At 40.3% G+C, this 21,552-nt stretch overlaps 1 protein-coding gene across 5 annotated transcripts in view; it reads right to left on the bottom strand.

Moving 5' to 3' along the window:
• The window catches only part of dgki (diacylglycerol kinase, iota), a 42,626-nt gene that overhangs the window by 6,340 nt on the left and 14,734 nt on the right, over window positions 1-21,552 (bottom strand). Inside the window, exons 2-24 of one of the 5 annotated variants that reach the window (XM_084406454.1) lie at window positions 16,983-17,091; window positions 14,130-14,225; window positions 13,562-13,636; window positions 11,861-11,917; window positions 11,641-11,763; window positions 11,488-11,556; window positions 11,286-11,402; window positions 9,942-10,016; window positions 9,684-9,779; window positions 8,033-8,115; window positions 6,865-6,925; window positions 6,467-6,580; window positions 5,684-5,809; window positions 5,519-5,597; window positions 5,097-5,152; window positions 4,950-5,012; window positions 4,775-4,848; window positions 3,533-3,644; window positions 3,197-3,396; window positions 2,139-2,201; window positions 702-802; window positions 468-547; window positions 211-255 (exon numbers count right to left, since the gene is read on the bottom strand). In XM_084406454.1, coding sequence (XP_084262580.1) covers window positions 211-255; window positions 468-547; window positions 702-802; window positions 2,139-2,201; window positions 3,197-3,396; window positions 3,533-3,644; window positions 4,775-4,848; window positions 4,950-5,012; window positions 5,097-5,152; window positions 5,519-5,597; window positions 5,684-5,809; window positions 6,467-6,580; window positions 6,865-6,925; window positions 8,033-8,115; window positions 9,684-9,779; window positions 9,942-10,016; window positions 11,286-11,402; window positions 11,488-11,556; window positions 11,641-11,763; window positions 11,861-11,917; window positions 13,562-13,636; window positions 14,130-14,225; window positions 16,983-17,091 — 2,074 coding nt within the window. The remainder of the gene's footprint in view (window positions 1-210; window positions 256-467; window positions 548-701; window positions 803-2,138; window positions 2,202-3,196; window positions 3,397-3,532; window positions 3,645-4,774; window positions 4,849-4,949; window positions 5,013-5,096; window positions 5,153-5,518; window positions 5,598-5,683; window positions 5,810-6,466; window positions 6,581-6,864; window positions 6,926-8,032; window positions 8,116-9,683; window positions 9,780-9,941; window positions 10,017-11,285; window positions 11,403-11,487; window positions 11,557-11,640; window positions 11,764-11,860; window positions 11,918-13,561; window positions 13,637-14,129; window positions 14,226-16,982; window positions 17,092-21,552) is intronic. The other 4 variants (XM_084406455.1, XM_084406456.1, XM_084406457.1 and 1 more) reach the window with 4 other exon arrangements.

Below are 21,552 nucleotides of genomic sequence, written 5' to 3'. Positions count from 1 at the left end.
GTTTTGACAGGACTGAATTTATCAAAAATCAACTTTACTGTCATTTTTAGCACGTTGCATGGCAATGGATTAAAACCAAACACAGGAAACAACAGTGACATGCAGTAAAAGACAACAGTAAATACTGACAATAAATACAGACAAGAATCCCACAAGTTGCAATGAATCAGAATTTGCCTGAATTTTGTCCAACCCTGTCGAGGCGTTTACCTGGTAGTGCACTCTGTGACCAGAAGAGGGCGCTTGATGCAAATCCTGTCAACAACAGACAAAAATGTATAATTACAAAAATGTATAACATGATGGTGGCATGGTTTGAGATTAAATGATGCAAATGAAATTACAAAAAAACCACAGGACCAGAAACAACATTCAGTTTTACGTCCCAACAAAAAAGAAAAACATAATCGTATTAATTCATTCCTCAGTGAAATCGGACTGAAAGGAGCAGCATGGGAAGTGCTCACCTCCTGAAGCCTGTCAATGTACAGTCGACAGGTTTCAAGGTCACAGTCTCCTCTCACCACCACGATGCCAACAGGAGTAGCTGAACAAGCAAACACACACACACACACACACACACACACACACACACACACACACACACTGAGTTGGCATACAGTCACATATTCACCCTTCCTACAACAGCACTATATTAAGATATGTGAACTGAATTGTGGGAAAGGTTGCGATTAACTTACAGATGTCACGCAGACGCTCCTTGTCGAACTGCATGCTCTCGTATTCCTGCAGGATGATGCGGTTCACGCGCAGTCGCAGACGGTCAGGGACTGCATGAGAGCTGCGATGTGCAGACGACGAGAAATGAGAACCGATCCCACATAAAAGCATTCATATGAGGTATTAACCAACAGAGGTGGAGGTGGAACAGACATTTTCTTCTGGTTTTATCTTCTGCTTGCTGATAATGTTCTACATGAAAGGACTTGATGATCGTACTGAATCGTAATGGAAAACTATGAAAACAAAGTATTAATCCCAGATGATGAGGAGCTAAAAGGAAACGTGAAAATGAGTTTCACAAAAGGACAGGTGAAGATCAGAAAGGACTGTAGCCATTAATAAAAATGCTTTCTGGGGCCGTTTGGTCTGTTTAGACCAAATCTGTCATCCTTATACAAGTCAACATGATTGACCCTTGACATGTACAAATTAATCATTATTTATTATTATTTATGTAGTAACCTTCTATAACCCTAACCATCATTAAATTGTGTAAATACTATGTGCAATATTTTATAAAGCATTTAGCTATTTAAATAATTATTATTTTTAGCTAAATAATTATTTGTCCACATTTGCAGTGCATATAGTAAAAAATTGTGGTATAAAAAAAAAATATATATATATATATATATATACGCACAGTATATATATAAACATTATTGTTACAGACGTAACATGTACATTTTAGTATGAATATTGATTTATTATAAATTATTTTCTTATTATTTAATAATTATAAAATAGTTATTTATTTTTATAATGTTATCATTACAAAGTTAATTGATTTAAATTCTAAAGTGAACATTTTTATTATTTATTTTTAGTACGTTATCGTTACAAAATTAACATTTCAATTCTAGTATGACTATTTATTTTTTATTATTTTTATTTATTAGGACATTTTGTGGTGCTGTATGGCAATATTAAAATCTATTTTAATGGCTGAATTAATTGTTTTGACAGTACTGAACTTATATTCTTATGTTTTCTTATATAACTTATATAACTGCATAATTATTATTATTTATTTTTTTTTCATTTCTGCAGGCAATAAATTATTGTACAAATTACCTGCAATAGCTTAGAAAGATTAAATGCTTAAAATGCATTATTTATCGAGCGGCCTAGAAAATGTCAACTAAAAGAGCAGAGCAAGCTATGAAATTATGTTGAGAGGTTACTAAAACAAACACTGTGTGCAATAAGACCAGAAGCATGTATTAATACAGTAAACAGGGTCGATTTGATCATTTCATGTTGACTTCAAGATGCACAGCAACAGAACAACACCTAAATACACTGTAAGCTGGGCGGAAAACACAAAACACACACACACACACGCTCTGTCAGCAGGCCGAGGTGTGCGACACGGCTGTGTATACCATACTTACACAGAGAAGGAGTCGGGGGGAGCAGAGAGGCGGCGCAGGTCGGCTGCGCACACTTTCTGAATGCTGAGTCAGCGCAGCCACACAGGAACACAGGCAGCACAGCCAAGCCAGTCAGCACAAGAGAGAGAGAGAGAGAGAGAGAGATGGAGGCGGAAAGGGACAAACGCATGAAGGGCGACCAGTAATTAAGGAGGAGAGAGAAAGATGGAGACAAGGAAAGAAAAAGAAAGAAAAACACACTGAGGCACTGCAGAGCAGCAAACAGACCGTGAGAGAGGTTCTAGAAGAGCAGTGCATTAGTGCTGTTACTAGAACATTCATCAGTCAAGCACACATGAGCTGGTGTTATGCCTGCTACTGACTGAGATTTCGGATTACTGATCACACTGTACGACATGTATGTAGACTGTATGATTATGACACCTTTTGAATCGTAGGCTACGACGCAGGTTAGTATAGATGAATAAAACGTCATCAGCATGCGCTAGTGGTAAACAAAGAGAGAAAGATGAATCACACTTTTTGGCAATTGTGGTTTTTATGTGTGCTGAAAAAAAAGAGGAGGAATCGAAAGAGGAGAATATGGACGTGGTCATGGCTAGGGGAACAGAGGCCAACTTTGCATGTCAATTTTGCAAATGGAGCTTGAGGTAAATAAATTAAGTTTTAGCGCCATGTCGCGTTGATCAATACGCAATTTCATGTTGCATTTTTATTGGCTCGTCAGTAGACGCAATCTTGCTCTTGTCACTGTTGTGTTGTATAAAGAAAACCATAAACTGACTGTGTGTCAAAGTCAGTCTCTAAATATCTGACCTTGTAATAACAGGACTAGGTTGGTTCAGGTTGTCCAATATCACGTTGTAAAACACCCAAAAACATTTCAAAAAATGCATGAATCTGAGATCAAAACGTCTTTTAAAAATCACTCACAAAAAGTTTTTTCAAAAAACTTTTACATCTCGCACATCTGCATTTGTCAAAATGCATATGTGTTTTGCACTGATGCATGAGTGGATTAGGTAGTACATTTGAGTGCAGATTATTTTGTGACTCACTCATTGAGCAGCGGCACAGATGTGCGTCTCTTGCTCTTCTGCACCATGTTGGCCTGGTTCCTCAGTGATATGTGCAGGGTCGAGGGCGTGAGGCGACACGGTTCGCCGTCCACCTGCACGGGCAGCGTCTTGAAGGTGGTGAGGATGACCTCTCTGCACTGATGCAGCCGTTCGCCGTGGCCGCCCACCTGCAGCGCCGCCTTGTGTTAAGACAGGGAAATGCATGTAAGCCTTAAAACCGCAACAAAGACTATACATATTGCTATGGGAAAGTGAAAAAGTGCAACGTGCAATATGGCAGAAGTCCTGCTCTAAATAAAAGAGCCAATTGCTCACCAGAGAGGCCATGGTGAAACCGATCACCTCGATGCAGCCGTCGTCATGCCTCTGAGGCTCAAAATCTCTGTGGTCGCCCGTGTTTCCCCATGGCATGGTACCAGCACAGTACCTACAGAGAGAGAGAGTACAGCGTTTAATGAGGTATGTAAAATAAGACAGTCCTGTTGACATGTTTAAAAAAAAAGTATGAATCCTTCAGGTAAAAACTGGGATAGAGCTGCACGATTAATCATTAAAAGATCGCAATCTCGATTCAAACACCCACGTGATCTCATTCCAAAATGACAACGATTCGGCCATGTCTATTAAACCTTTGACAAAATCACAGCAGAACATTAAAATCTGTGCTGGCGCTGATCAGTTACATCATTACACCAGTAGGTGGCGACAAGTGACTGTTAAAAATGTGCGAGTCATTGAATCATTCATTGAAGAGATTTGTTCAAAAACGCTGATTCATCCAGTAATGAAACAAGTGAAGTCTTTTTTTGAGTTTGAGTTGATTTTGTAAAACAATTATTCATTCAAATTAGATATCTTTTAAATAGACTGCAGCAATTAACATTTTGCATGACCCTTTTCATCACCACTATATTTCATATTGGGTTCAATAAAAAACATCTATCCAGTTGACAGCAACAACTAAATAAATAATAAAAGTAAAAACAAAAACGCTATATGTAATTAAAATAATTGCTTTAAAATAAATGCTTTCAGTCTGCAGTGTCATTTTAATGCTCTATGCAATTTCTGAGAAAATGCAGAAATCGTTTTTTTTTTCTGCCCAACCGTATTATTATGTAACATTTTCCCCACGTAGATTATTTAAAATCTTGGTTTGATCTTTCTAAAATCAAATTTGAGGAAGTGACATCACGGAAGTCAGAAGATTAACAGTTCTTCATTACAGCCACACTTATTATAACTGACCTTTTCAAGCTCAACATTTAAACACTGTTGTGCGAAAAACAAATCGCAGTAATATATTTGTAAGGAATTGTTTTTTTCTTGGCACTAAGTACAAAAACAATGTGTTAGCTGAGGCCATTATTAGATGTTTTGTACTGACCTTCAACCCAGACACATTTCTAATGTACCAGACTTGGCAGAAAAACATGTTTTGAAAGTTTTATTACAAGGCACATGCTACCAGAGTGTTACTACCAGAATTTATTATTTAAAAAAAGAAGAAGACATAATTGGCTTTTCCTAAGAATGACCCTTATTTTTGCAGCAAACCTGGGAATGTTCAAGAAGACGATGCACTGAAACTTCAGTTCCTGGATCTTGGGTGTGAGATCCGTACCATCACACTGTCAGTACACAGAACAACATGTTAAATATCAGGTGGACAATGGGGAAAGTTAGCATTAGCAGACAGGAACAGGGGTTCCAGGTGAAGTTTCATACTCACCACCACTCTGACATGCTTAGACAGATCCCTGGAGCTCCGCTGGAGAAAGTCGGAGAAAGCCGCCTGAGGGGACAAAACTAAGAGTCACACTCTTACAAACACACACACACACACCACTTATTCTGTCAGAAAGGGAACTCTGCCTACCCCTGCATAGAACATCTTGTTACGGAAGCGACTGTTGAATTTCTCGGGGTTGGCTTCTGTGAAGGAACACAACGACACAAATGATTATGACTGAGAATGAAAAAGAATGAGAAAGAACAAATGCATAAAGACGTCGGCAAACAAGGACATTTTACTAAATGCCACACACGTGCGCAGTCAATAAAGTGAGTCAAGAATTTTTAAAAGGGTCATATCATAGAAAAAAACTGGATCTTTTGAAATAATTCAGAATCATCACGGCTATTAGGTCATCATATTAACATATGCCCACTCGACATTTACTATACACATCATTCAAGGCCTATTCAGTATTCAGCAAACATAACATAAAAGGTCATCTATATATATAAGTTTTAAAGGTTCAGTAATACGTAAATATGTTGCACATATACGTCACAAACCTCTAGATTCGTGGAACTCCAGGGTGACGTGGGCATCAAAGCCGAGGCTGAAGTAGTTATTGAACACGTTAAGAGGAAGCTGATAAAAGACAACAAAGAGACACATTGTAACATCAGCAGCGTGTAAACGTAACACATCTCCTGGTGTATATCTACAGCGATCACCTTCTGCGTGCCCTCCTCCGGCTGAGCAGCCGAACGCTCCACCTGCAGATTCCAGCGGTCCAACTGCACCACCGTACCGTCCTCCACGTGACACAAGACCTTAGACACCGGCTCGTCGGTGTAACCCTGAAACATGAAGAGATCATGTTGAGTTGAGAGGTCTTACCTTACACAACACAGCTACTGTATGTAAAGGGCTATTTACTCCTGGCATAAACACAGTACTTGACATGAATAGCAATGATTATACCATCAATTCGAATGTTCAGAGTGGACAGCGAGGATCACTATGGCCGCTTCATTGCTAATAACAGACTTTCGATAAAGAGACACTCCAGATTCCATGGCCAGTGTTTCTCCAGGCATGCGGTCAGAGTATAATGGAAAATAATGAGCGGCATTTATCAGTGACAACCACTTAGATGGCCAACTGCACAATTACAGCCTCTCAGCCAATCAGAGCAGCCCGATCATATCCAACTAATGCGGTTTGCTTTCACACGCTCTTGTGTTTGTTTGGTAAAACAAACCAAATTAAAATTCAAAGGTGCTGTTATTCAGCATTTCATGAGTAAGATGAGGGTGAAATGTGTGATGCATGCTAGCTTTATGTGATAGCAGCATGTTTGCAATAGGAAATGGTGATTTCCACTAGCAATAGTCAGGGAAAACGTGCCCCTAACTAAGAAAGGAGAAAGCATACACACAGGCAGACAGGACGTCTGAGGAATTAAACTATTTCACTAAATCACTAAAAGAAGATTTAAAGATGAGTTAACTCACCCCTCCCCAGTTCAGAGTCCTGGCAAGGTCATTTCCTGTACCAAGAGGAAGCACAGCTACAGGAGGTTGTGGGTTCATCTGAAGTTCATCTAAGGCTGAGAGAATCCAGCCCACCTAGACAAAAGAGGACATACTAGTCATTCGGGGGCAGAAATGCCAAAAGCGTCACTCAGGAAATCCAAGTTTCATCTCGCATGGGTCATGGATCTAGAAATTACCCGTAAGAAAGCATGACAGTGCAAACCACAGACCCACTATTAGCTAATAACAGTGTTTCGCCACTGCTTGTTACTTTTCAGTTCATTGTCGTTCCACATATCTGTCACCAGAGGGAGGTGCGTCCAAAATGTTTAACCTTCTAGCGGGTTGGACATATCTGATCATCCCAACATGCTTACCGTTCCATCTCCTCCACAGGCGAGGATGCGAAGATTTGGCACTTTCCTGTATAATTCCAGCCTGATGGACAGAGGGAAACAAATAGTGATGTTTGTTACTGATGCATATTGCAATCAATTAGCATTAAAAAGTGACTCCAAACAGTATTTGGACGCTTAAGGCACATTTACAAATTGGCGAATTTCACTGCATTAGATAAAAATACCAAAGCAAGCATCATTTTCTCAGAATTCAACTTTTCTGGGACATTTTGCACTGATATTGGTAACACTTTACAATAAAAGTTGAATTTGTTATCATTAGTATCATTAGGAATCATGAACTAACAATGAACAATACTTTTACAGCATTTATTAATGTTAATTTCCATATATACACTAATACATTTTTAAATAGTATATTTATAAATTAACATTAATCTAGATTGATAAATGCAATAAGTGTTGTTCACTGATAGTACCTAATGCAATAGATAATGTTAACACAGTGACTTTTAACCAGAAGGTGATTTTTAGCAGATGAAGTCAGTTCTCCACAAGTTCACACAGGTCTCCTATCAGAGCAACCACATACTAGTTCAACACATTAGCTATGCACAAAATATATTCTGTCTTCATTTTGTTATCTATTATCATGTAAAACCTAATCAAATGAAAATGTTTGACATGAAAAATGTTTTTTCTTTGAAATAAATGCCACTTGGTTTGATGCATTTTTACTTTTCCCCTCTAATGCAAAGACATTCAGACACTTAAGTGTGGATTAAATGTTTTGTGGGCCATTGCATGTGTGTGTGTGTTGGTTTTCTGTTTTAATAGGAGTTTAATCACAGCTCTGTCAGACAGCTCAAAAAAAAGCCCCCAGCCGCCCAGCTGTGTCTGCTCCCATCTTAATACTCTCTCTCTCTCTCTGTCATCGCTAGAGCAGATCAGAGCGCATGTGCTGTGCTGTCTCACCGCTCAATTACTGAGGCGAACTGAGGCAGTGGGCAGCGGGGAGAGAAGCTTCTAGAACACTGAACTCCCTCATAGAACACAGCACTGCTGAGATCCAGCGACTACATAATTAATGTGGTCAGGACAAAGAAATAGTGGGTTAAAGCGCATTAAGGGAGGGAGAGATGATCTGATACGGAATGAAAGAGAACGCTGAAACTGAGAGACTCACGCTTCTCTGGGCCCTCCCTGAGACAAATCAAACACCTGCCGAGGGTTCAGGATCCACATGAACATCTGCAGCAACTTAGTCCCCTGAGAACCACAGACAGATCAGACGGGCAGATAGACAGACAACACCACAGACTGAGAGAAAGACACAACAAAGACAGGAAGAACAATAGATGGAGTGACAGACAAACTGATAGCATGACAGACAGAGAATGACAGACAGAGTGACAGATTGATAGAATGACAGATAGAACGAAAAAAAGAATAACAGATAAAACAGACAAACAGAACAACAGACAGAACGATAGATATAATGACAGAACGATAAATAGAATGACAGAAAGATATAATGATAGATATAATGATGGAGAGATAGAACAACAGACAGACAGAAAGATAGATAGGACAACAGACAGAATATAATGACAGAACTTAATAGAATGACAGATAGATAGAACAGCAGAGTGATATATAGAACGGTAGACAGACAGGCAGACAGAATGAAAAATAGAACACCAGAAAGGTAGACAAAACGACAGACAGACAAAACAATAGAAAGAAGGACAGACAGAATAATAGAACATAAAGACAGAACGATAGATAGAACGACAGACAGAATGATAGATAGAACGACAGATAGAACAGCAGACAGACAGAATGATAGATAGAACAACAGACATAATATAATGACAGAACTTAATAGAATGACAGATAGATAGAACAGCAGAGTGATATATAGAACGGTAGACAGACAGGCAGACAGAATGAAAGATAGAACACCAGAAAGATAGACGGACAAAACAATAGAAAGAAGGACAGACAGAATAATAGAACAGAAAGACAGAACGATAGATAGAACGACAGACAGACAGAATGATAGATAGATAGAACGACAGATAGAACAGCAGACAGACAGAATGATAAACAGAATAACAGAAAGATAGATAGAACAACAGACAGACAGAATGATAAATAGGACAATAGAAAAACAGAACGATATAATAACAGAAGGATACACAGAATGATAGATAGAATGACCGAAAGATAGATAGAAAGACAGAATGATAGAAAGATAGATAGAAAGACAGACAGACAGAATGATAGATAGATAGTACGACAGATAGAACAGCAGACAGACAGAATGATAGATAGAATAACAGAAACATAGATAGAGCGACAGACAGAACGATAGAAAGAACGACAGAGACAGAATGATAAACAGAATAACAGAAAGATAGATAGAACAACAGACAGACAGAATGATAAATAGGACAACAGAAAAACAGAACGATATAATAACAGAAGGATACACAGAATGACAGACAGAATGATAGATAGAATGACCGAAAGATAGATAGAAAGACAGAATGATAAACAGATAGATAGAAAGACAGACAGACAGAATGACAAATAAAACAACAGACAGAACGATAGATAGGACAACAGACAGAACTATTGATAGAATGATGGAAAGATCGATAGAAAGACAGAGAGACAGAATGACAAATAAAACAACAGATAGAACGGTAGACAGACAGAATGATAGATAGGACAACAGACAGAACTATTGATAGAACATTGATAGAGGCAGGCAGACAGGTAAACAGACAGACAGATAACTCCTCTATTCGTCTCTTTCTTCAGTGTCTCACCTGGTTTCCACCGCTCTTGGGGTTGACAAACACCAGCACTGGTTTCATCAGCGGCGAGGGCAGCGGCTTCAGCATGAACGGACGCCATTTTGATTCCTGTCATTTCAAAGTCACTTCGTTATACTTCAAATAAATGCACACATTAGCACACAAATACACACACATATCGCTGCAGTAAGCAGTGGGGACAGATGATCACTGAGCAGGAGTTAAGGGAAGAAAACGTTCAAAAGCAGGACAGGAATCAGATCTACTCACATCCGTGCCCTTTTTGCTGGCTCTTCTTTTGAACGACGTCCGTTTTTTCCTTCGAGTGGAGTTTTTAAATGAGCTCTGGGACACAGGAGAGAGACGCCGACTAAGCCAAAACATACCAAAACCAACTCCAGTAGGACAGAGTTGTTGTTCTACCATTACTGATAGAAGTGTTCATTTCAAATTAAAGGAATAGTTGGCCCAAAATGTAAAACTTATTCATCACTTATCCACCCTCGTGACGCTCCAAACATCCAGTTCAGTTCACACTGCTCTTTTCTACCAACAACTGCAAAGAGTGACAGCTGTCCAACTCCATAAAGCACCAGAGGTCTTTATTCACTATATTCAAAGTCATATAATGACATAAATACCAACATTTAAGGCTTTATTTCCAATGCTCTTACACTCATTCGCACTGCTAAACAAAAGAGCAGTGTGAACATTCTGCAAAACCTCTTTTATTTTATTTAACAGAATAAAAAGTCATATGGGTTCAGAACAACACGAGGATGAGAGAGGTAACACTTTACAATAAGGTCTCATTTTGCTAACATCAGTTAGCATCATTAGCTAACATGAACTAACAATGAGACGAATATATTTTTAAGCATGTATTAATCTTTGTTAACATTAGTTGTTAAATGTTAGTTCTCGGTAGATTAACAAATGTTAACAAGTACAACTTTAGATTTTAAAAATGTATTTTAATAGAAAATTAAAATGTAATTTTCATAGAGTAAAATTAATAAATGCTGTTAATTCTTAAGTAATATAGTTTACTAATTAAATAGTTCATTTTTAAGTAATAAATTAATGAATTTTGAAGTGTAAAGTGTTAGCGGATGAGAAATAAATTACAAGATTTTTCTTTGAGTTTGTGTGCAAGAAAGCAACTTCCCTTTTAGCAACTCCTGAATTGAAAGTGGCAGTAACATGATGCCACATTTCAAAAACCTTCCCCATCAATGCATACAGCAAATCCACCAATCATAGCTGAGCGTGTCATCAGAGTGGGTGTGGTCTAAATGTCTGCTATGACTGTTGATATGATGGTTCGGTTTTTGATCAATTCAATTCTAGCTTTTAATGCAACAGATAAACTGTGATGTTGAAAGTGTAGGAAACAATGAAAGAAGCTCCATATAAAATAAGTATAGAAGTTTTATGAAACGCAACATTACTGATATAAAATCTCGCAGCATCAAAGCATATTTAAGCTGAAGATGATCAGAAGACAAGAGCATACAGCCCAGCTTCTAAACACAGTCTAGTGTCACTTTGTATTAGCGTCTCCTGCAGGACATTACATAAACCTCGCTTCATGAAGTGCTGATAAAAACGTACCTGCGGTTTCCTGACTTTGATGATCCAGGAAGGGGGTACGATGACCCCGGCGTGAGCTCCCAGTGAACAGGGCTCCTCGATCTGATGGAGCATGAAGCACGTGACCTTATTGTGGAACTGTGATAGACAAACAGAGTTGGAACAAGTCTGCGTCGCATAAACCAGTGAGGTTTTATGAGTAAAACACAGACATGACACTCACTGCCAGCTTGCACCAGGAGCAGCTGATGGCCACGATCTCCTTACTGTGGAAGAACTTCTGCGGGAAACTCTACAATCAAAGTGAAGGATAGCATAAACATACTTGAAAAAAATCTGCCGCCCTCCTTTAATAAAACCTGACGCTGTGACATACTTTGCCGCACTGACGACACTTCCCCTCTTGCCGTCGGCGGTGGACCCAGTGATGTCTCAAAGCGTTCTGCTGTCGCAAACAGACACAACGGGTCACATGTAAACGTGCCAACAAGGTTTCACTCTGCCATAAGTATACAATAAGTACAATAAGTATACGTCAAAGCAACTTCAGTGTTGATGAATGATTTGAATGTCACGTGTCGATGAAGTGGACTCACATCTCTAAGGCATCGAGAGCCGCCCTCTCTGAAGGTGGGTTTGCAACGGAAGTTGATCTGTGAGGGAGAGACAATGAAAGACTCTCTATAGAATAATATAGTTAAATAACACAATGTGTAGCTATGTAGACAGCCAGCGTCTGAAATTGCAAACTGTACAGCAAGTACTACATTAGTAGGTACTACAACTTACTTTGCAATTGTTAAAAAAAAGTATGTTCTATATAGTATGGAAGTAGGCCTATTCGGATGCAGCAATGGTCAAGACGATCTGCTGAAGTTCAAACCGAGCATCAGAATGGGGAATAAAGGCCTGGTTGTTGGTGCCAGATGGGCCTACTGGGATCTACTGGGATTTTCATGCACAACCATCTCCAGGGTTTACAGAGAATGGTCCGAAAAAGAGAAAATATCCAGTGAGAGGCTGAGGATGTGTGCGAAAATGCCTTGTTGATGTCAGAGATCAGAGGAGAATGACCAGACTGGTTCCAGCTGATAGAAAGGCACCAGAAACTCAAATAACCACTTGTTACAAGCGAGGTCTGCAGAAAAGCATCTCTGAACACGTCGGATCTTGAAGTAGATGGGCTACAGCAGCAGAAAACACACCGGTGCCAATCCTGTCAGATAAGAACAGGAAACTGAGGCTGCAATTCACAAGATTGGAAAAACGATGCCTGGTCTGATGAGTCTTGATTTCTGCTGCAACATTCAGATGGTAGGGTCAGAATTTGGCGTAAACAGCATGAATCCATCTAGTCTTGTATCAACGGTTCAGGCTGATGGTGTAACGCTGTAGGGGATCTTTTCTTGGCACACTCTGGGCTCCTTAGTACCAATTGATCATCGTTCATCGAGTATTGTTGCTGACCATGTTCATCATCTTGATGGCTACTTCCAGCAGAAAAATGCACCATGTCACAAAGCTCAAATCATTTCAGGCTGGTTTATTGAACATGACAGTGAGTTCACTGTACTCAAATGACCTCCACAGTCACCAGATCTCAGTCCAATAGAGCTCATTTGGGATGTGGTGGAAAGAGAGAATCAGGGCATGGATGTGCAGCCGACAAATCTGCAGCAACTGCGTCATGCTCTCATGTCAATATGGACCAAAATATCTGAGGAATGTTTCCAGCAACTTGGTGAATCAATGCCATGAAGAATTAAGGCAGTTCTGAAGGGTCCAACCTGGTATTAACAAGGTGTACCTAATAAAGTGGCCGGTGAGTATATACAGTACATACAATATATATAGTAGTAGTATTATTTATTCTTTATATATATTATTTATTAAATATAAAGAAAGTCTGAACTATTAGTCTATCTCTGAACTATTGATTAATTCTAAAGAACTTCTAAAATATTTAATTTAATAAATGAACCAAAAACAGACATTACCACATAGTTAGTCAAATATAAACATTATCCTTAAATAGATTGTGATGTATACTGTGACCTCGATATTCCTTCACATCCATTCACTCAATTGCACGGATAACTATATTTGAACATCGCAACAGCAGGGAGCCACAACTCCTGATCCTAAAAACCATAACTGCAATATCTAGATTATACCATCTCATCCCATTTCATTATCCTCCTGATGTCTGTTTGAAGAGACAAACGTCAGCGTTCATCTGTGGAGGGTGTATTTATGATGTGCGTGAGAGCGAAACGGATATTTCTGCCTCCGCTCACCTTGTCCAGCTCCTCAATGCACGCCGTGTGGACCACGATCTTACAGGCTGCACACTTCCTCCGGGGAGCCGACTTCTTAAAGAGAACCGAACAGCACAAAACACACAACAACTTGTCATAGAGCAATAGCCTGAGCAAACGCACACATCTACGATGCATCTTATAATTCAATTGTATAAGGAATATGCTCTCACTGCACTCTCATCTTCAGCTGTAAAAAGCTTGTTTCCTCTGAGGCGCCGAAGGATTTTGCCAACCACTTGAAGTGGCAATAATAGAGCCGCTACGGCTCTTGAAAACATCAGAGCGCAGCATCGTGCTTTAACAAAAGCCTAACAAAATCCTTTTACCTGCTGAACATTTTCAGACTAATAGCTGCCTCTTCCTTTCAATACTGAGCAGCCTCACATTAGCTCATGAAAGAAAATGTCACTACTAAAATGCTCTAATGACACTCTCTTCTCTGCCTTTAGCTAGCCCTCCAAATACAGCAACAGTCTGACTTCTCTTTAGTTCTTTTCATCTGTTTTAAACATGTTTGTAACCTGTTTAACCATGTTATACTCACTGCAATCTTGACCAAGCACGTCTCTTCGCCCAGGTAGCAGAGATCCCCGGAACAGTTTGTCTCCAGCCACAGATGATCACCGTTCACTGCGTTCTCCTGTGCAGATAAAATCAAAAGTTTTGTAGCTGTCCATGTCTATAAGCTTTGAAGCTAACATGAATGCTAATGCATTCTTAAATGCTCAGAAAATTTGCAGATTTTGGAAAACGAACCAAAAACATTGATCAAATGCTCAATGAAAACATCCCCTCATGCTAACTGATTAGCATGTAACAAATCATGGTTTATTTATGGCTATTATAACAACTTCCACGGATGCAGTTATACATATAGCTATACTATATCTGAATTTAGCATGTTTTATGAGGTGAGGGAGACATGCAAAATCCCCAGGACAGGTTTGAGAACCACTGCGCTACATCACTAAATTGAGCTTAATAATGACACTACTGTCTTTACAGCTGAAACTGTATTTGTTTCATAACTGTAATTATACCTAATCACATAATGCAACTAACCCTAAACCAAACCTAATCCTAACCTTATAGTAAGTACATATCTACATAAAGCACTATATAAATAACTGTGACTTAACTTGACATGACATGTTATGAGCAAGCAAACCTGTCTTTCTTGTGCCTGTGAACAAGTTAAAAGTTGAATGGTCAAGATTGCTCTAAACTGACATAGATATGAGCATTAAAATACAAAAACAGTCAGGTAATGCACGTTCCTGCATTCAAATCACACACATTGTGAGGCTTCAATTAGCGATGCCTTGAGTACACACTTAGCAGTTTTAGGAACGCGCATTAATGTTTGATGGCTGCGCTGGTCACGTCGGGAACTAGAGGGGAAGGAAAGGCCAGCAAAGACGAACAGGAAGCGTCCCGCTGGGCTCCGCCCCCTCAGCAGTCTCCATCTGTACACACAGCACCTGGATTAACGAGTCTCTCTTTTGCCATGCCAACCATCTTTGTGGGACCCGCCCACGTCAAACAGCACCCACCAGTCCAAATATGCTGATATGTGCAAAACTATTTGCACAATCTTCTCCTCGACACAAACATTAGGGCTTTAGTCTTAGAATGTCACGTACTGTATAAAAACCCACTATATATCATGCTTTCATTGTATTTTGAGGGGAAAAACAATGCAATATTCTAAACTAATGCCACTTGCCTGTACCGAACTCATCACAATAGGGGCTTTCGCACGAGTTAGTTATAGGAACTCAGTTATACGAACTATACTGAACACCAGAGAACACAATTTTCCCCTAGAGCCATTTCCCACCAGAAGGAACTCTGAAGTGACGTAAGCCGGCGGACAGCAAAGTCATTTAAGCACGGCATTCAACAACTTCAACAACTGAAGGATGGTGGTCACCATGATCGATGTTGTGTTTTTGTCGTGTGTCGTGGGTTTCGTAATAACAGAGATGGAATGTAGTGAGTGCCAGTATTTTGTATGGCATGTGTTCGGCCAATCAGTGTATACTATTGTGCTGGGTTAGACCCTACTCTGAAGAAGGAGCTAATTTATCCCCCCCCCCCCCATCCCCCCCCCCCCCCCCCCCCACCCCCACCCCAAAAGGCGTTCCTAGAACTAAAATCCTTCCCAGTTCCTGAGGTGTGAAAACACCAAAAAGCGGGTTCTTCCGGCAATAGTTATAGGAACTGTGAAAACGTTCATGTTTTGGGTGGTTGCTAGTTACTACCCAGCAAACACATTTACGTTGTGGCAACGTCTGTGGCACGTTGCATTTCTACTATGGCAACGTCGCTGTCTATGTGCTCGCAACATTGTAACAACGTTCTTACCGACTCTTGTCGTAACAAGAATTATGCGACAGGGCTGTAGCAACGTTGCTCCGCGACATTCAGCAACTGAGAGACGACGTTCTGACAATTAATTTTTTTATGCTAGATATAGATATATAGATATCCCCCATTTAGCATGTTATGTTTTCTGGTTAATTTTTAATTAGTCATATGTTAGATAATTATATCGTTTTTAAATATTGTTTATCCTTATTATTATTTATGGGCCTAACAGTAAATTCATTATAATCAACACTTGCAAGTGTACACTTTGAAGACTAAAAATGACATAGAAGGTTAGCTAATTCAGCTTTATGTAAACTGCATTTGGTAATCTTTCATTTGTGAAAAAAATAAAAAACTAGCATGGCTACGCGCGTGCTCAAGTCGCTGCCTGTTCAAGGAGTGCTGAAAGCAATTACTCATCATTAAAGTCATTTTGGCTTCATACTTTTGGCATAAAGTTAAACATTTGTCATACCGGACCAGAAGATGTTCAAATAAATGTCACATTAGACAAAAAAGTTGTAGGTTGTGTTTGAATAATTACGTATCTTATTTAGCTGAGGTAAATTAAACGCAATTCTCACGTATCCTTGCTTGATGAAGAGCGAGACGGCCCAACGGTCAGTTGGTCAGTAATTTAAAAGGCTGATTTTTGCGCTTCAGGGCAGTGACGAGTACATATGTTGTCCAGTGGTTGTCCAGACACCCTCGGCACAACCTTAAGCAATGGCTTAAGTTCAATGTCAATACTGTGACAACGCAATAACAACCTTCACCACACAACGTAGTCATAGCAACCTTTTGGCCATGTTGTTAAAACGTTGTTAAAAGGTTGGGTACGTTGTGCCAATGTTCTGTGTTTGCTGGGTAGTTACTTACTATCTGAAGTCAAATGGACCAATGTCTATATCGAAGTACCAAATGATACCATCAAAGCACTGCCAGTATTGTTTTCTATGGGAAAGCTGATAAGACATGCAGTTGGATAGACATTCATAGTGAAAGACAGATGAAGGACACTTACGCTCCAGTCCACGGTGTTGCGGAGTTCCTTGGCTGGTCCATTGCTCAGGGCAGGGAAGGGATTCTGTGCTGGACCCAAATGCTGGAGGCCCGACCGCGAGATGGCTTTCCTGCGTAACAGAATGACCACAAATAGCTTCAGCACAAGACTGAGTGAACGCATTCAAGAGAAACTAATGAGACCTTGCTGAGCTGAAGGTTTTGACATCTGGGATAAGCTTCTTGCTGTTGCACATAAAAGGACTAGTCTTTGTGGATCTAAGTGGGGACACGCTACAAAACACACACAACAGGAGACGGCCGTATACCTTGTGCCAGTATCAAAATGATCCAGACCAATCTGTTTACCAGTCTGCTTGGCCAGGAAGTTCCCATAATTCCCTGCATGCAAAGACAGCCTCTGCCTCATATGGTATGAAATAGGCAGAAAAGACAGTTTTTAGACACAAACAAACGTCTAAAATGTCTTTGTGTGTGTGTGTGTGTGTCTCAGCAAGGGGCTTGCATGAGTCAGTAATGTGCGATCACTTCCTCTGTCTGTCATTCTTCCACAGAACTGGCCTCATCACATGCTAGTATCACAGATCGAAAATGAAAGGGGGTCAAAATGAAAATTTTCAACTGAGATTTGGAGCCACATTACAGGGTGGTAAAAATTACTTTAGAAAGATGACAGAATCATTATTTTATTTTTACACAGGGATCGGAAGGTCTATTAGTAAAATATGTTGCATCATAAGCCAACGGTGACAGTTCAAAAATTGGAAAAAGCACTTCTTGTGTTTTTTGCTTAAAGTTTGCATGCCTGTAACCTGAGAAGTATTAAAGAACTCTTAATATTCTTTTATGTTTTGGTTAACCAACTTTTATTTTGGCATCTTTTAATTTTTACAGCACAATACGGTTTATTCCCAGAGAAATGAGGATTTCAATGTGGTTCTATGAGTAAATTTTACACATTTTCAGTGGTCAAAAACCAAATGTATGTCAATTTGCATATAGCTGATACTTTTTTTATTTTATTTTTAAAGAGGAATAACTGAAAAACAAATGATTTTGAAACTAGAAATGTGCCATTTATACAAGCAACATGAGACATTTTTAGACAAAACAAACTACCTGTACAAACACAAAGAGAGCAATTAAGTTTCAGGAAGTTTATAGTATACTATAGCTAAAGCATTAAGATTTAACATAGACTGTAGATAAAAAGCTATGGCTACTAATATATAAAAGTGAACATGTGTTTCATATTCCCAGCTGTTATTTGCAAGTCCACCTGTTGTGCATATTAAAGCGTGTAACTGAACTTGCTAAAACTCCAAGCTCCTTCCTCAAAAACTCATGCCACCTGATCTTCCTCCAAAAGGCTCAGTATTTAACATAGTAAACACAGTGCCATATGGCTGTCCCTTTTGAAGCAAAGGTTGAAAGTGACCCCACGCTCTGTGTATAATTTTACACACACTCACGACAGAAGCAATGGAGGCAGGGGGTGAAGAGAACAACGGACGAGGAAAAGGTGGGACGTACACCTGACACCCTGCTGAAAGTTTCAAGTCCTCATCTAAAATTATCCCGTTCAGAAAGAACACAAGCGAGAGTCCAGTTACAAGCTCTTTTGTAAAGCGAGCTAGGGCCACGGGATCACACACCTTTACCCTCCGAGCTAAAAATAGAGACACCGTCGGGGGACATGTGCGTTGAAAACATGACACTGTGATGAAACGTGGTGAAGGCAAGGAACATGACAACAAATAGACAGAAACAAATGTAAGACAAAAACAAAAATCACAAACAAGATCTCTTTAACATCTCAATTGCTTCTCCTAGACACCAATGTGCTAAAATGGAGACTTAAGGGTTATTATAGGTTTTCAGAAGAAATCTCAAGGTCTTTCTCCTTAGACAAAATTGACAGCCATTTGAGCAACCAAATGTTCTTCTGAGATAAGATAACACATGCATCTGGAAAAAAAAAGACTATTGTGACAAAATGCTATGAAGGAAACATGTAATATAGGGAGCTGAGTGAGAAAGCTTGCATTAGAAAACAATGTGACAACTGAATTATTATTGTCAAATGCTTCAGGTGCAGCAAGCAAACATGTCTTGTGCCTGTCAACAAGTTAAATGTTGAATGGTTAAGACTGCACTAAACTGACATAGAGACAGAGGAAGAGGTTGAGACCTCCTTATCCTCTTTCCCATTGCAGTCAGGTAAATGAGTAACGCATTTCTGTTTAATATTATTCCATGGCATTAAGCAAATCAATCATCGATGTCCACTGTTTAAAGACACCTTACATTAGGGTGTATAATCAGTTCTGGGTAAACACAGTGTCATTTCGCGAACAGCAGAACATATCACTAGAAAGTAATCAACTGAGTGCATGGAACGCAGGCAGAAAGGAACACAATTTGAGATAAAGGATATGCCACATGCCGACCAGAGCCGGTGGAAACAGACAGGAAGAGCAATCAGTGAGACTGCTATAATGGAATTAGTTCTACTAAAACAGGCTCTGACAGAGGTCTGGCTTCACCGAGAGATTTCAGATTGATGCTGTGCATGTGTGTGACATTTATCATCGGCCAGTATTAATTTGCCATGCAAGCTACTGTTTATCCGAGAGGCAGACACGAAGGGATGGACAGAGGGTTCACATGTGCAAACGCAGGGGATGTGTGTTCAATTTAGTGGCCGCTGACTCTCCCTCCCTCCCACGACACCCTACGGTAATATCATCCCTCCTGTGTAGTCAGGGCAACAGTCCAACACACGCCGCCGTTGGTGTATTTAAGTCTTAAATCTTGTTGTCAGCATCATAATCTCTGTCTCCATTCCCATTGTCTCGGCCAATTAGGTTTTGTAGTTGTGTGTGGGTTGAAAACTCCCTCCACGCTTTAAGTCAGGTGTCAACCCACGTACACAGCTATGATATCATCTCTCCGCGCCGCCCACTCTCGATCTCAGTAAGTAAAGTAAAAGTGTGAAGTTCTGCATGGAGTTCAGCTGCTAAAATGATATGTAGCAACACCTGGTCGAAATAGATGGAAAAGACACCACTGTTACTATCACTAACCTGTAGCCCAGAAGCCTGCGATACCAGGTCACCTTCCGCTTCCGCCCTTTCCCACATACTCGGTTCTCCTCTACTGTCTTCTGGGCCCTGATCATCCTTCCATTTTGCCTTTTCAATCTGTGTCCCCCTTCCCGAACAAACGGCGTGCTTCCTGCCTCTTCTCCAGCAGCATCCGATGTTGGGCAAGTAGAAGGCTCACTTCCACCGGTGCAAGGTAGGCTAACATCACTGTTACACATGGCTGCGTGCTAGCGCCCAAGCACACCTAACACACCCAATCGTGCACCCTCCCGCTGCCAGTGTAGCGCTGAGATCATCAGGCCGTCAGATAGCTGAGACCTGACGGAGGATACCTGAGAACCGGGGGGCGTGTAAGGGTGTCAGATCCTGTCCTGTCACCAGAGACAGACAAGAATCTCTCACAATCATCATTGCCATCGTTACCCCCAGAGAACCAAACCACAAGGTCAGCCCCACGTCTAGCACTTTGAGCTATTTTAAGGACTATTATGTAACCCAAGGTGACCTTCTGCAAGACAATCTATGGGCAACCTGTTACAGAGGGACACTTTATCCATGGATCCGTCAGTCTAAAGGAGTATTTGACCGGCTCTCTGCTCTGCACAGACTGATTGAGTGACTCTATAGGATGTGACTTCATTTGGTGGCCTCACACTTTGATGATGCAAAGTTTCTGTGAGGAGTCTGATAGTCATGGGTCTATGTTGTTCAGTTAGTGCCTGGTGAGTGACGTGCATCAGCAAGTTCTTTCATGATTTGACTAGTAATTGTGAAAGAGAATCCTTGTCTACGTCTTGTCACCAATGATGTCAACCAAGTAACATGAAGACAATGAATAATCAGGAAGCGATCTTTTGGAATTGCTTGCTGGAAGTGTCTCTGATCTTTTCACTTTCTTTTTTCTCTCTACTTCTGCTTTGCTCGGTCTCTGCTTGAAACTCTATAACTGGGTCAGTGTGCTCTCTGCGATTCTACCCGCCCGCGGGGCCCTGGCGAACATGCACTTGAAGAACAGCTTCTCTGAGCCTTACTATTACCAACTTCCTCAAGGCTACTGGCGTTCCACAACACAATCCTTCTTCCTCTCCTCATTTTCATCGGAGCAGGATGTCCTTGACACGGACCCTTTTCTCATGCCTCCCTCTCGCTCCAGAGATTAAGATCTGAGACTCTGCACTGGGGGGTGAAGCGCAAGCGAGAGAAAGATGTGCCAAAGGTAATAAGTGTAACAAAATCGACGTGTACGCAGAGCTCCCGTGAGACCCCAAGACTGAGAGGAATCTTGTGCAGATCGGTGATTAGTGCTAATTCAATCTTCGTGCTTTTATCTGAAGCCAGCAGCGTCCTGATAAGAGCGTGATGAACAGAACAACACAAGAATGTATCAGGAGGAATACAGAATGTTCCAGATAAGAACATCACACAACACATTAACAGCACTTCATTTTTAGGAAACAATCAGTT

The sequence above is a fragment of the Rutilus rutilus genome (assembly GCF_951802725.1).
Source record: "Rutilus rutilus genome assembly, chromosome: 4".
In the NCBI taxonomy this organism is placed as follows: domain Eukaryota; kingdom Metazoa; phylum Chordata; class Actinopteri; order Cypriniformes; family Leuciscidae; genus Rutilus; species Rutilus rutilus.
Note: the sequence above shows the minus strand (reverse complement) of the source record. Positions and strands in the feature narration are given on the sequence as shown.